This window comes from Argiope bruennichi, chromosome 7 (genome assembly GCF_947563725.1).
Source record: "Argiope bruennichi chromosome 7, qqArgBrue1.1, whole genome shotgun sequence".
Lineage (NCBI taxonomy): Eukaryota > Metazoa > Arthropoda > Arachnida > Araneae > Araneidae > Argiope > Argiope bruennichi.
The window spans coordinates 119,208,235-119,222,260 of record NC_079157.1 but is presented as its reverse complement, the minus strand read 5'-3'; the positions used below and the strand labels follow the sequence as shown (position 1 = coordinate 119,222,260).

Sequence of the window (14,026 nt, the reverse complement as noted above, 5' to 3'; positions counted from 1 at the left end):
TTAAAAGTTATTCACAGGAAAGCTAAAAATTCTAACTAATCTCAACCAGAAAATCGTATTGATATAGACTCCGGAGAGTTCAAATATTACTTAGAATGGAAAGGTGTATTATTTCGCAAAAACGGTTTAAGGAGTCGAACCCATACTTTGAATAGATTGCTATTGAAGCTATAATCTCTTATTACAATTTCAAATAGCGTTAAACATGAAATATTTTAAACGATAGTGTAAGTAATTTTACTATTTTAAAAATATAGGGTGGCTAAGCAATTTTAATAATTGATTAGTTAAGACATTTAAAGTAAAAGAAATTAAAAATGTTAAAACATTTCGCTTTTCTCATAATTACCAATACGTTATTTGTTAATAAGAAAGTTATAAAATCTATTTTAATGAGCTTTTTAAATCTTTTTAATACACGTTTTTTATTTATGAAATGATTTATTTCAATGTTAAGAAAGTAACCCAACAAAATTTTTTTAATCTACAATTAAAATATTTTTTACACATTTAATTATCAAATAATGCCCATCAAGAGTTAATGAATTTGAATAGAAAGAAAAAATATTATTGCAAAGAATTTCTTATACTGATATTAAAGACCTTGAGGAGCATGAAATCTTTAACAACAAACTATAATTCTATGTTGCTTGTAACCAATTCCAAAATTAGATGAAAAAATATAAAAATAAGGAAAATAAGTAGAACTAAACATAAAAAGTTTCATCACTTTTCCGGACTTCGAATGCATAAGAAATATTGAATAATTCTGCAAAGTGTTTCTACTAAAATTCATTTTATATAGAAGGTATTCATGGTAAAAGTGAAGTATAGTTGCCCCTTGCTACATCAATTAAAAATTGCAAAGGAATACATATTTTCTGTTCGTATTCACATTAAAAATAAAATTATCATGTCCTATTAGTTGTGAAAAAACTTTTATTTATAATAAAGAACAAACTTAAAATCTTTAATCGATATTATTTTTAATTTAACATTTTTCATAAAAAAGATGCAGTTCATGTACAACTTGACCATTAAAAAGCAGTAAACAAAACGACATTAGGGTTGCTAGAAGAGTGTTCCGTTTGGTTGCCATATTGGCGACAAACTCGGGGGGCACACTAATCTTCACTTTAACCAGTATTCATTAAAAATCTGAAGAGGATTTATGAGAATCAACCAGAATTTGCAAATGTTTTAGCTTAACCAATTTGAGGTCGCGAAAAAATTTCCGAAGTGGATTCCTAACAATACTGATTTCAATCCTTGTTCCATTTATGTAAAAAGCATTGTTAGGAATTGATTTTAAATAAAACGCGAAACAACACATGAACAAAAGGTAATAATGCTACGTTTTGTTGTAATCAAGTTCCATTTTTAAAAATGCTTTCACTGTTGAAGACAAGTTTCGTTTATATTTGAATCCGTAGCTATTTCTATAGCTCAAAGGTAAGTTTACATTCAGCCAGTCATAAGATTCCAGTAATATCTCGCATGCGCAGATAGAAGAGAAGCGTATACTATTGTCCACTGAAAGAGCGGAGAATAACAAGTGCTCGTCTCGACGGGGCAAATACTTGCTGCAGTATAGTTTTTGCGCATGTGTGATCTCACTGAGTTGATTGGAGTCGGCAAAATGTCAGCCTATTTTATTTAGTGAAACTAAAAAGTGTGGCGCACATTTTTTTTATAACTCTGGGCCAAAACATGCCAAACAGTAAAAAGAAATTCCAAATGTCAACTAAAGTTACAGTAACCACATTTGGCGATTCTTCGCCATTAAAGAATTACAATTTGAGGCTGTACCGTATTCTGTAATCAGGCTGTTAATCTAAAGAAACTAAAATAATCAATTCATAGAAATGAACTTTTAATTTAGAATAAGTTACTTGTACAAATAGCAATAATAGAAAAAAATATCAGAGCTTAGAAGTTATACCCGTTCGCCAAAGTTGAATTTCTTGAGGACAATTTTTCACCAAATTAATCCTGACATTTTCTTATTGAAATCAATATTTCAACGGACTTCAATAATCAATATTCAACGGACTTTCGTCGAGTTTTTAGAAAGTTGGCGTTCGTGCTTGGCGAGAAATCGAACACTAACCATATCGAAATCTGATTTTGCAGAACAAAAATTTATTTAATTTAAGCAATATTTGGATTTCTGTTTTTACAAACGAATATAATTTGTATGCAAATTGAACTCATTTAAACAAAGAAGATTAAATGTATTTCTCATAGCGAATGCTTAGAATATTAAACCATAAAGTCATACTTCATATCAACTTCCCATCCAACATGTGCTTTATAGCTACTTGTCATTTGTCCATATGAGTTTTTAGTAGTTATTTTTCTTGTGTGTGGTATCTGAAAAGGTAATTAAAATTATTTGAAGTTAAAAGATTTAATAAATTGTGCATATACTATGGTGGAATAACCCCAGTTTTGACGGGCCATTACCTTGATATAACAATATAGGGGTGAACCGGAGTTTAACCCCCTTCTTCGTCAAGTTGAGATAATGAGCCAAAGCTGGCAACCTCCATTTTCTATAGACTAGCAAACCTATTGTCTTTCGCCTTTATTATGCGCTATGATTGGACATCTGCTCCCTGCTTTTGAACATTTCGCAAAACACGGAGCAAGACCATTTTTGGCGATTTTTGAAAATTGCAACTCGCCAACAACGGTCTTGCGCCGTGTTTTGCGAAATGTTTAAAGGAATCTTGACAAATGAATGATATAAAATGTTACGATATAAAAATATAAATGAATATTAGTAGAATACTAACATAGAAAGATTCCGCTTTTTGTGCAAAAGAAAGAAATTAGAAGGAAAGAGTAAAGTACAATATTTTTTGTAATAACGAACATATTTTCCTAGTTGACGCATTGATAATACAGTGACAATTTTCCCCATTTGCTTGCTACTGTACAACGTCTATTAGGATCTTCCTACCAGTTAATTTACTGTACCTGGAGGTATTACCCCGTACAGCGTCAATTCTTCGATTTCTGCTATATCTTCGATTTCAGACATTTCAATTTCTTTGTGAGTACTGCTAGTACTGTCATAGCTTCCGGATTAAACAAAAGATCAGTTTACTGACTGTACTGAAAAGGAAGATTTTTGAATTTGCTCTGAAGAACAGTTTAAAACTTATGAAAGTTATCAGAAAAAAAGTTTTTAAATTTTATATCAATGTCTTATTATTGTCTTGAATATTAGACCGATTTTTAGATTTTTTTCCCCTTTACTGTTGTAAAATCAATAAGATCCTGAGAATCGCCTGAGGACAAGACCTAGGATATTTTTCATTCAGACCTTTATATAACATGTTTTATTTTCAGGTACAAAAAACAAAACTTTCACGGAAATTAATGACTTTAAAGTATATTTATTGTCAACTAACACTAATAAAAAAAATGTGAAAAATGTATAATTTATCATATTTTTTATCAAAACGAAATACGCCATTTTAAAAAAATATTACAGGTATATTCATCGCTATTGTCAAGTTTAATCTTAACACTAAAACTTAATAATTACTCTTTAAAGGGCCTTTACCAAACTTTAAATACACTTTTAACAATAAATCATATTTTCTGTCTGATGAGTCTCCTTTTTGTGCTAATCACTACACTAGTTACGTGCATTTTTATACTTCCAGATGTACAAAAAAAGTTCTTAAAAGGATAAATAGAATTAAAATTGTCCTTTTTTCACAGAATATATAAGCTTCTTGCCAAGACTTAAACACAAACATTTCAATGACAAGATGGTTGAAGATCTGTAAGCAAACAAAATAAAGAATTAATTATTAAAAACTCAAATGAAATTCATATTAAATAAATCTCAATATGCCTGGAATGAAAGGCACGAAATACATATTAACTTGCTATATAAATATAAAATATCGATTTTACCCCTTTATTTCGATTATTTCCTTCATTAAAAATTTGTTTGAACTTTAAGTAATTTCTTAATTGATTCGTGGATATATCGAGTTGCATTTTATAAAAACTTTTAGTTCATAACTCGATACATGAAAATTACACACACACACACACACACACACACACACACACACACACACACACACACACACACACACACACACACGAACGAACGAACGAACAAGATTCCCAAGTGAAAAAAAATAGTCCCGTCTCACTATATAATTTCCTGCTTAAATTTCATTTTAAAGCGTAATTAAAATATGACAGATTTCAAACAGTACGTTAAGACACACAATAAGGCCGTTCTATCAAAATATATTAGTTTTCATTTAATTCAAGTGATCGAAAGTCAAGAAGTATACAGGATGAATACTAGTGCAATTCCAAAGTAGAATACAGTCGTTGCAAATTTTAATAAAACTTTTGTCATTACTTCACCATCTTAAAGTATTTTAATCACCAAATAGAGGGCGAAGGTAGTTTAAAAAATAATTTTTGTATCAAAAGTGAAACGAAACAAAATGGCTTCGATGAGAGAAAAATTGGAATGCATTTTTGTGGTTATGCTAAAGCAAATTAGGCAGCATTTCTGTTCAAAAGGAATTTAGATGCTCTAATGGTAGCAATCATCTCCTGTGAAGACAAAAATGACTCTTTAGAAAGATAAGTCGTTTCTTTGTATTTGATAAAAAGTTTTCCTGCCAAATGGATTGTGAGATATAGATCATACAATAGATTCTGCTACTAATATTTGGTAAAATTGTGCTTTAGTGTCCCCCTTGCTATGCCAAGTCGCCAGTAAAGGTGGTGGACCAAATAAACAATTCTGTAAAACAGTTACGGTTATCAATTTCTGCATTAAAATTATGATCTTTACTGATATTTTATCTGAGAAGACTTCTTTTTGAACCTTAAGGGTCACTATCACTGCTTATATTTACTTTGAAATAAAGAACTTTTACAAGCAGGTTGCACCGGTTGTTGTGTTGAAAAAAAAAATTTAGAGCATGCAATGCCTTTGGCATCTAAAAAAGGCATCTGGTAGAGTTTTTTTACTTATAAAAAACATACTACGGCTTCTCTGACAGCCGAGAGACGGATCCTAGCAGCTTCGCTAGCACATTGAACATAAGGACTGCGTGGATAATAGGAACAGTAAGCAATCGAAAGAAAAGAACGAAGGAAGAAACAATCGGATCATTCTCCATATAAAATTTCAATCAAGCAACTTTTTCCAGATTTCATCAACTCGTGAAGAAATAGTTTATGTACAACTCAACCACTGTAAAAAGTAGTAAACAAAACAGTATTAGGTTTGCAAGAGGATCGTTTCGTTGAGTTATCATATTGGCGACAAACTTGGGAGGCACACTAAAGTATAATTCAACCTAATATTTTTTTTCGTCAATGTTAGACGTAGTGAGGACTAGAATAGTATCTTGACTTTCATCAAGCAATAAACGGACAGCATTTAATCATTAAAAAAATAACTTGAAATAAAAACAACAAAAATAAACATGAGAAAATATAATAGTTTTTGCGTAATGAATTTTGTAATGAGGAGATGTTTTTGTGCTCATAAGTCTATACACAGGCGCAAGTTGATAGAAATTTGATTTTGCATCGTTCCGAAAAGCAAAATTTAACAGTTAAAGAATAAAATAAAGTTTACTACTTTTATATGACAAAATACCATATTACTTTTAATAATCAAACGAATTATTGAAAATGGTACTAACTTGCATTAAGTTACATATTCTTCATTCGTCTGATTTCTCGGCACGTATTGGCAGCTATTTCTTTTCGTGTTTTTCGGAAGTTTTCCCATTCAGTCGTTAAACAAATACGAGGAAAATATTCACTTATATAGCTGATGGCACGTCGTCTCAAGTCTCCAAGCATGTGTTCACAAGCAGTGGCTAAAATGTCATAAACGTTTTCGAAATCTAAAATCGTACTCAAATATACAGAGCACTTCTCTGTGAGATATCTTATTTGATATCTATGGCTGGCAACTAATAATTCCAAAGCTTGGGTGTATTTTAAGTCATTGATTTTATCAGAATACAGGAAGTAGATCATTTGTTCTAATGTATCGCCATCTAGATCTTCGATATCAAGGACAACACAGCCTTCAGATGTTTGGCCCGCTTTATCCAGCAAATTACTAATTACTGGAGATCTCGCACACAGGATGGCCTTATGACAATTGACTTCTCTACCTCCGGCCCGGATTTTTAAGTCACAAAAGTCACCTTTCAAGTACATATTTAAAAAATCTTCGGACAGTTCGTTTTTATTATATTTTACCTGTTCTTCATCATTAGGCGATGCACGGATTGTCTGTGTGATCTTGCATGTTGTCTTGCCTGTGTCCATATTCAGAATGCATCTTAATCTCAAAGTGTCATCACTCAGATAGGAATGTTGTATTTCTTCTCGATATAAAAGATACCAACAAAACACATCAAATCCATGTTTGAAATGATGGTGAGTGATTCGGGTAAGTATTTCACAGCCTTTTGCATCCAAAATAGAAATACTGCAAGTTAAGAAGGTTTCTGATTCTGGATGCAATTTTCTTAGTTCCACAATTAAGTTATTGGCGAAATCATCACTTTTGAGAATGGATATTCGAAAGAGAGCTGCACATTCTTCATTAAAGTGTGCATCTTTGTAAACCCGACTGTAGGCATCAATTTTGCTCCAATTCTTAATATCCCACGTAAATTCCAAATTTTCTATATCCATTATTGATTCAGCTATATATTCTTTGATGTAATTGACTTCCTGAGGAGCTCTCTCAAGATGACAATGTATTGTAAAAACATCATCAGGCAACAAAATTGACTTCATGTCTCCCAATAAGATACTTCGCTTAATATATGGGTTGAATCCCCAAGCAAGATTTCTTGTAAAAAACGATCTAGGGCTTATTCTGCATTCTAGGCGTGTTGAATCTGCTGCTTCCAATTCGAAGGTAAATATAATAGGGATATTATCACCGCCGTAGTCATAAATAGCTCTTGAAAGATATATGTCCACATATTCTTCATCTTCTTTCCCATTCGGGTAAACTAAAATGTACCATTTGGTTTCATCTAGAATATCGACAACAAATGGAGGACTCTCGATAGCTTCACCGGTCTTGCAATTAGCGAATGAGAAATTTTTAATCTGCCATCGGAAATGAAATTCTTCTTTGTAATCTGCTTCTGAATTTTCGAACATTTTCAATGCAAACGACAATGCCTTTTTATTATAAAAAGTCTTTTCAGCATAAAGAAATTCCCTATTCTATGTCGTTTATTCTTCCCAAGGTACAGATTAGTTGTGCAGCTGGTCAAATATCTTAAAGTCAAAATTAAAATACATCTGATATAGAAATAAATTGGTAGATTAAGTGACTTTCACACGAGGCCAACTATTGTGCACAACAGAAGACCACGCCTACGTCAGGAAGATCATGTGACCGCAATGGGACAATGGCAAAGAGTTGTCTGGAGGAGACAACCAATTGCCATTGTTCCAATAGGATCACGTGGTGTTCTTGGGGTAAGCGTGACCTCCTATTGCACGCAATAGTGGCCTCGTATGAACGCTGGTTTAGCTTTGTAGGCAAGCAGCCACACAGACGATCGACAACCGCATTCTATTTAGCAGGACTTGAGAGATTTTGAAGCTTCGTCGGTATGTGGATTTTAAGGCAGTGCTGAAAATTCGAGCAAGAAACTTATTGAAAAAGTAACAAGAAAATAATTGAAATACTTGGAGTTATAGTAAATTTATCTCTTTTAACAGAGTTTTCTATATTATAGAATTTTAAATAGAATAAAATATAATTCATTTTTTAATGATTTCTTTTATTCATCAAAGAGACAAGGAAAGGACAGGAAGACAGATTCAAGTTTTACGCGAAGATTGTCTCAAAGATTTTCTGTATTAGCAACGACTGTATTTCAATCTGGAAATAGATTAATTAAAATGGCATGCTCTTTATTTCTTCTCATATGGTTAAGAATTTGAACAATAGTTTCCCATTTCAAAATTTTTTATTCCGTTTACGAATATTCATGAAAATGATTGAATCTCAAAACGATGTCTATAGTTAGCTACATGTTTCAACCCTTATTCCAGTGACTGTTCATAAATTCAAGATGGAAAGTGGAAAAGATAGAACCTTTTATGCGGGGGAAGAAGGCATGGACATTTAGCCGCCTCCCCCCTTTTTTTATGTAAAATGTAGTAAATATCAACCTGGAAAACGATGCAGTAGTTCCAACTCATTCTAAAGTGGTTGAAAACGTCTGTTGATATCTCCAGTGATCCTGGAATTTGATCACTGAAGGAAATCCCATATCAATACATATTTGGATAAATGCAAGTGAAAAAATAACAACTGACAAAATTTTTGATTCATTTCAGGTGTAGTTTAATCAATTAAGTAATACTAAAAATAGCTTTGTTGAAAATGTATAGATGGCGACACGGTAAGTCTGACTTAGCAAGACTACACCGAGCCGTTGCTGCATGCAATTTAATAAATTTTAATAAATATACTACAAAGCATTTTAAATGCTAAAATCTTTTAACAACTGTTCAAAACGCAATTTCCTTTATATTCAAGATATCCAAAATGAATTTTTACAAGCTTTGAGTGGCAAATTAAAGAGTTGACTATGCATTTGGATTAATCATGTTTCATTTTTAAAGGGGCAGTGGACTCTTTAGGCTCTTTTTCGAATCATTCCCTTAGGGCTATGAAATTTTCTATGCATATGTAATAAAATATAAATAGGTCATATATCATTAAAAGAATTCTTTAAAACGAAATAGATTATTCTTAAAAAATAAAAAGAATGCATAATTTTTAAAAATTTCAAAATACTCTGGGTGACTTGCTTTTTAATTTTTTTTCTTTATCATCATAGATAAATTTATTTAGAATAAAACTGGGTATAATTTAGAAATTCCAATAAAAAAATTAAATTTTTAGAAATGTTTTTATTCACACGCGCTAAATTTACGTAAGAATTTATATTTTATGCTTTTCTGAATTAAAATTGACTTCTAACGATTTAAAGGATTTCGATACATAAAATGCATATCTGTTGTTGTTTATAATGGCACTTGCCATGGACAAGCTCGCTGACGAAGTCAGCGATTTTAAGCCAACGGAGCGTCTCTTGTTTTAGTAACGCCAACTAGGGCGAAAAGTACGTCTTAGCTACTCACGCATCACATTCGCTTGTACAACCCCTTTTTACAGGGGGACACATTCACGCATCTCACAGATCGAACAGATGAAGAACAACCATTCCCGAACCGGGACTCGAACCCAGGACGCCCAGATCACGGGGAAGACACGCTACCCCTAAGCCAGGACGCCGCCTAATTTCTTTAAAGTTTTACTGAAATCTTCGTTATGAATTCTATTTAATCTCCTCAAAAGGTAACATACCTAGGACATTTCAAATATATATTAATCTAATTGGAGCATTGTTTTGAGAAAAGTTATAGTAATGCAATTTTTTTTTCTTCTAGTCCCTTTATTTTATTGAAGAATACATTTTATAATGTTATTTTGGTTGAACACAAACATATATTTTGGCGAAGAAACAATGCAAAGAAAATTTCATATTTTAATCCATTTTTGTTTATATTCAAGTCTATTGTTATCTTAAAAGCATGCATTCTTTCTTAATACGTGGTAGGAGGTTCTTCTTTAATACCTTCTATACTACTAATTACAGTACTGTGCAAATTAATTGGACAAACAGATTTTTTTAAGAAAATTGTTCCTTTCTCGGGGATTTTCTGCCTCAAACCGTTTTCAACTGCATTTTCTTAGAACGCGTTACTGCCCTTGACTAGTCTAAACCGGTTTGACCACGTGATCAAGACATGTCGAAAATTTTTCCCTTCAGTTGCTGTAAAAAGTTTTTAATACACGTCAGAAGGAGACCTTCTGACATGTATGAAAAAAATGGATATCACTCCCAGGAAAAGGACTAGAATTGTTAGCCTTAGTCAGCATACTTCTATGACTGTGAGGGATATTGCTACAGTAATTGAAGTTGGAAAATCCAGTGTTTCTAGGATTATTAATCAGCAAAAGAATTTTATGACCGTGTCTCCAAAATGAGAGTAAATGTGGACGCAAACGCAAGACCACACTTCGAACAGACAAATTTCTTGTACGAAATAGTACAATGCATCCTTACAAAACAAGTAGAGATCTTCAGACAGAATTATTAGCTACTGGTGTGAACGTGGATTCATCGACAGTTCGACGAACGCTTAGTGAAGCTGGGAGATTTGCAAGAAAACAATCGAAAAACAGTTATTAACACCTGCAATGAAGAAAAAACATTTGGATTGGGACAGGAAATAACAATCCTGGACTGCACAAGATTGGAAGAAGGTTGTATTCAGCGACGAAACGCATTTTCTTGTGCAACGGTTTCGACCAAGATTTGTCAGGCGAAGTGGTGGAGAACCGATCAGGGAATAACATCTTTTTAAAACAGTTAAGTACCCTCAGAAACAGTTGTTTTGCTGTTATTTTACTTCTGAAGGACGACTGGCAGCTTAGTACCAGTTGAAGGGATGATGAACTCTAAACAATACATTTTTATGATAGAAAGTAAAATTGTACCTATGATGATAACGTTCGCTGGTAGTGTTGGTATCTTTCAACAAGATCTTGCTCCATGCCATACTTCTAAGCTAAGAAATAATTTTTTTTTCTAAAACAGGAAATAAGGGTTTTGGATTGGCCTGGTAATTCTCCTGATGTAAATCTCATCGAAAATTCGTGGAGCATTTTTGTAGTGTAGAGAAGGGCATATTTTGTATTAGATTGCTGCTATACCGTGCATGTAAGTTAACCTATACTAATTAAACAACATTTGTGAACATTTTTGTGTTTGTCCCAATTAATTTGCACAGTACTGTACTATTAGTTATATAATTACTGTTAGTATACTAACTAATAAAGGTATTATACCTTATTCTCGTATAATTACTCAGATTTTTTTATCAATCAATAAAAACCAATATTAGGCACAGACCTATAATTTTAGCCACAAAATCAAATACCAAATTCCATTTATTTAATCGATGCGTTTTTATATGCGTGAAAATGTCCAGACCGGCTTACAATAAAGTTATAATGAGATTTAGTTCAAAATATGATATGAACCAACACTTTAGATACCAAAATTGTGTGCCAAATTTTATCTATCTAGATCTTTACATTTAGTAGTTATAGCGTTCACTTGTACTATAAATCTGGTATAATGTCCAAGTTCAGATTTTATCCGTCTAGCTCAAAATGATTTTCAGTTATTGTGTTCATAGACATATAGACATGATTCCAAAAATGTGTTGTTCAGTCTCAAGGAGATATGAGAAGATTCACAAAAATCGAATTATTTGATTATTACAATATTTTCCATTTATTTAATACCCGCATTTAAAATTGCGGATATCTACTTTACAAAAATGCAAACTAAAGAATTAAATGATAATATTTTTAAAAGCATAATTTTATTAGAGTATTTATATGCAGAACTTTCTTTTATTTTTATATTTCATAATTTCAAAGTCTCAAGATATTGACTTTTTTCACAAATTCAATAACATATAATACCACTAATATGGAATCGGAATTTAATCAATGGAATAAAGTTATAAATAAGGTGTTAAATTAATTCTGAAAGTATTAAAAATGTGTACTATCATTGGGAATATACGTTTGCAAATTTTCAAAACTTTAGCGCACTAATAAGTGAGTGAAAAATCAATTATAATATTAATAAATAGTACCTGTCAGACCGAACTTCGCTCGACAGTGTAAAATCGTGTTTTATTGGAGAAAGTATTTAGATACGAATGTCATACTGGTTACGTATGAATATTTTTCTTACCTACATATGAACTATCATTTAAATAAAAAAAATCGCCATCGCCAAAAAAATAACGCCATCTCACAAAATTTTAAGGTACTACTAGATTATCATCCTATGGCAACAATACAAGTACCACAAAAATTTACTAGATGGCGCTATATGACATTGTCAGTATGAGAGCAGATAGAAAAAGGCTGTAACAGTTAGTTAAAAAAAAAAAAAAATTCTTTGTGTGTGTGTGTAAAATCGTGTTTTTTCAGGAAAGATATCTAGATAGATAAAATTAAAAAACAAAATCTTATCTAAATAAAAAAAATTGCTCCAAATCTTTACAACCGTTCCCGAGATACAAGAAATAAATTTACATGTATACAAGAATTGCTCTGTTGTAAGATGAAACAATTAAGTAAAATATAGATGTTTATGAAAGCTAAACAATAACAAACATTACAGCTCGATTTAAGGGAGCGAATACTGTTGTTGTGGTAAACATAAAGACATCTCTGTTAAACATACTATTTATTAACCATACAATCTATTTTGGGAGTGCTTATCCTTAACTTTTCAGCATACTTCCTGCAAAAGATGTAATCCTCCCTCCCCCCTAAAAAAAATTTGCACATTGACCTTCCACCACGAATGGCAATCTATATCAAATTTTTGGACTAATCAATAATAAGATGGACTTTCCCTACGCGTGTTTATTCTTCGATTTCTTTACGATGTTATGAAAATATTTTTTAAAAAAAATGTAGGGTTTACAATGTATTCTTTTTTTTTTTAAAACAGAAGCCTTGTCACTGACATGTAATGACGATTTTTAGAACAATTTTAATAATTCCTTTCATGAAAATAGGGACTCGGGTTGAATGAAATGAAATTTATTTTTAATTAATGTATACATTATTTCAGTGTTGCCACTCTCGTCCAAGAAAAAAAAAGTATCAAGCAACGTTATGACATGAGTATTATTAAACAGTCATGCGAAAAAATACGAATCTGAAATCTGTTTTACTTTTACAGAATCTGAGACACAAATGTCTCACTACTTTTGAGCTGTGCCTCTCACCGCTTTGGAGAAATGATTGATGGGCCATTAATGCTAGGCCGAATTAAATCTTCTAGAAGTTCCATAGAAAGATGAAGTTTCAAGTTCCCTTTTCTTTCTTCTCCAACTTCCAAAAGCAAATTTTTTTTAATTGATTTTAATTTAATCACTATATAAGTAGTGAATTTTAGCAAACATAAATAACGAAATATTAAATTGCGGATCAATTTCAAAAAAGTTGGTTTTAGTTTTTTATCTATAAAAAATGAAGAATTAAAATTTTGAACCTGTTTTTATAGAAAATAGTAAAACAATATTAAAAGACTTTAACACAATCTAAATGCTATTTAAATATAGGGTCGTGCATTCTTTTAAAATTATAAAATAACATTTTTTAAAGAAATATAAAACAATGTAATATGAAATTTACAAAAAGCAATTAATTAGGAATATTATTAGAATCATGTTTAAAAATATAAACGATAGTTTATTTAAATTTGAATCAGTTCAAGCACAAGGCCTATGTAAATATAATGAAAATACAAAATAAAAATACTCTGGAAATAACAGAAACAAAATCGAAGCTCATGCACCCCGTACTGAAACTGAGAGGCATCGGACATCTTAGCAGTTGCCAGTATTGCCTATTAAATAATCTGGACCCTCATTAATGGAACAGGTTGCTAAAAACAGTAACCTCTAGAGGATGTTTTTTTAAGATTTAATATCTTTTATACAAGTTCTTCTTCTCCATGCTCCGTTGTATATCTGCAGGTAAATAGTCCACTTTGAAGATGTATTAGTGATAACGAAGTGAAGTGTGAGATGCCTTAAAGACAACGGATAATTATATAGAGCGAAAAGAACAGAGCACGACATTAGATTTCCGAAACTGGAAGCGACTCAGCAGCAGGATTTTCATCCTGAACTCACTGCTTCCCTATTATAGAGATTTTTACTAGATCCAGCGAAACTCTGTGTTGTTAAACTGTGGTTTTTAATATGTTATCTACATATGACAATCCAAGTAATTGACATTATATGAAACTTCTATTTGCATACTGCAAATAAACCATTTTGTACTTTCTCGTGTATGAAG

The 14,026-nt window shown here is 31.6% G+C and overlaps 2 protein-coding genes across 2 annotated transcripts in view; both read right to left on the bottom strand.

Annotated features, from left to right (window-relative positions):
* Positions 1–14,026, bottom strand: part of LOC129976663 (GTP-binding protein 8-like) — a 163,814-nt gene that overhangs the window by 46,275 nt on the left and 103,513 nt on the right. The window lies entirely within an intron of this gene.
* On the bottom strand, positions 3,486–7,459 carry LOC129976654 (TD and POZ domain-containing protein 4-like). Its single transcript, XM_056090340.1, has 2 exons — positions 5,706–7,459; positions 3,486–3,797 (listed from the first exon to the last, which is right to left on the bottom strand). Exon 1 carries the CDS (start codon positions 7,195–7,197, stop codon positions 5,716–5,718), a length of 1,482 nt encoding a protein of 493 aa, XP_055946315.1. The 5' UTR covers positions 7,198–7,459; the 3' UTR covers positions 3,486–3,797; positions 5,706–5,715.

Excerpts from the sequence above, each read along its gene's own strand:
- LOC129976654 (XM_056090340.1), bottom strand. The coding sequence starts at position 7,197 with ATGTTCGAAAATTCAGAAGCAGATTACAAAGAAGAATTTCATTTCCGA.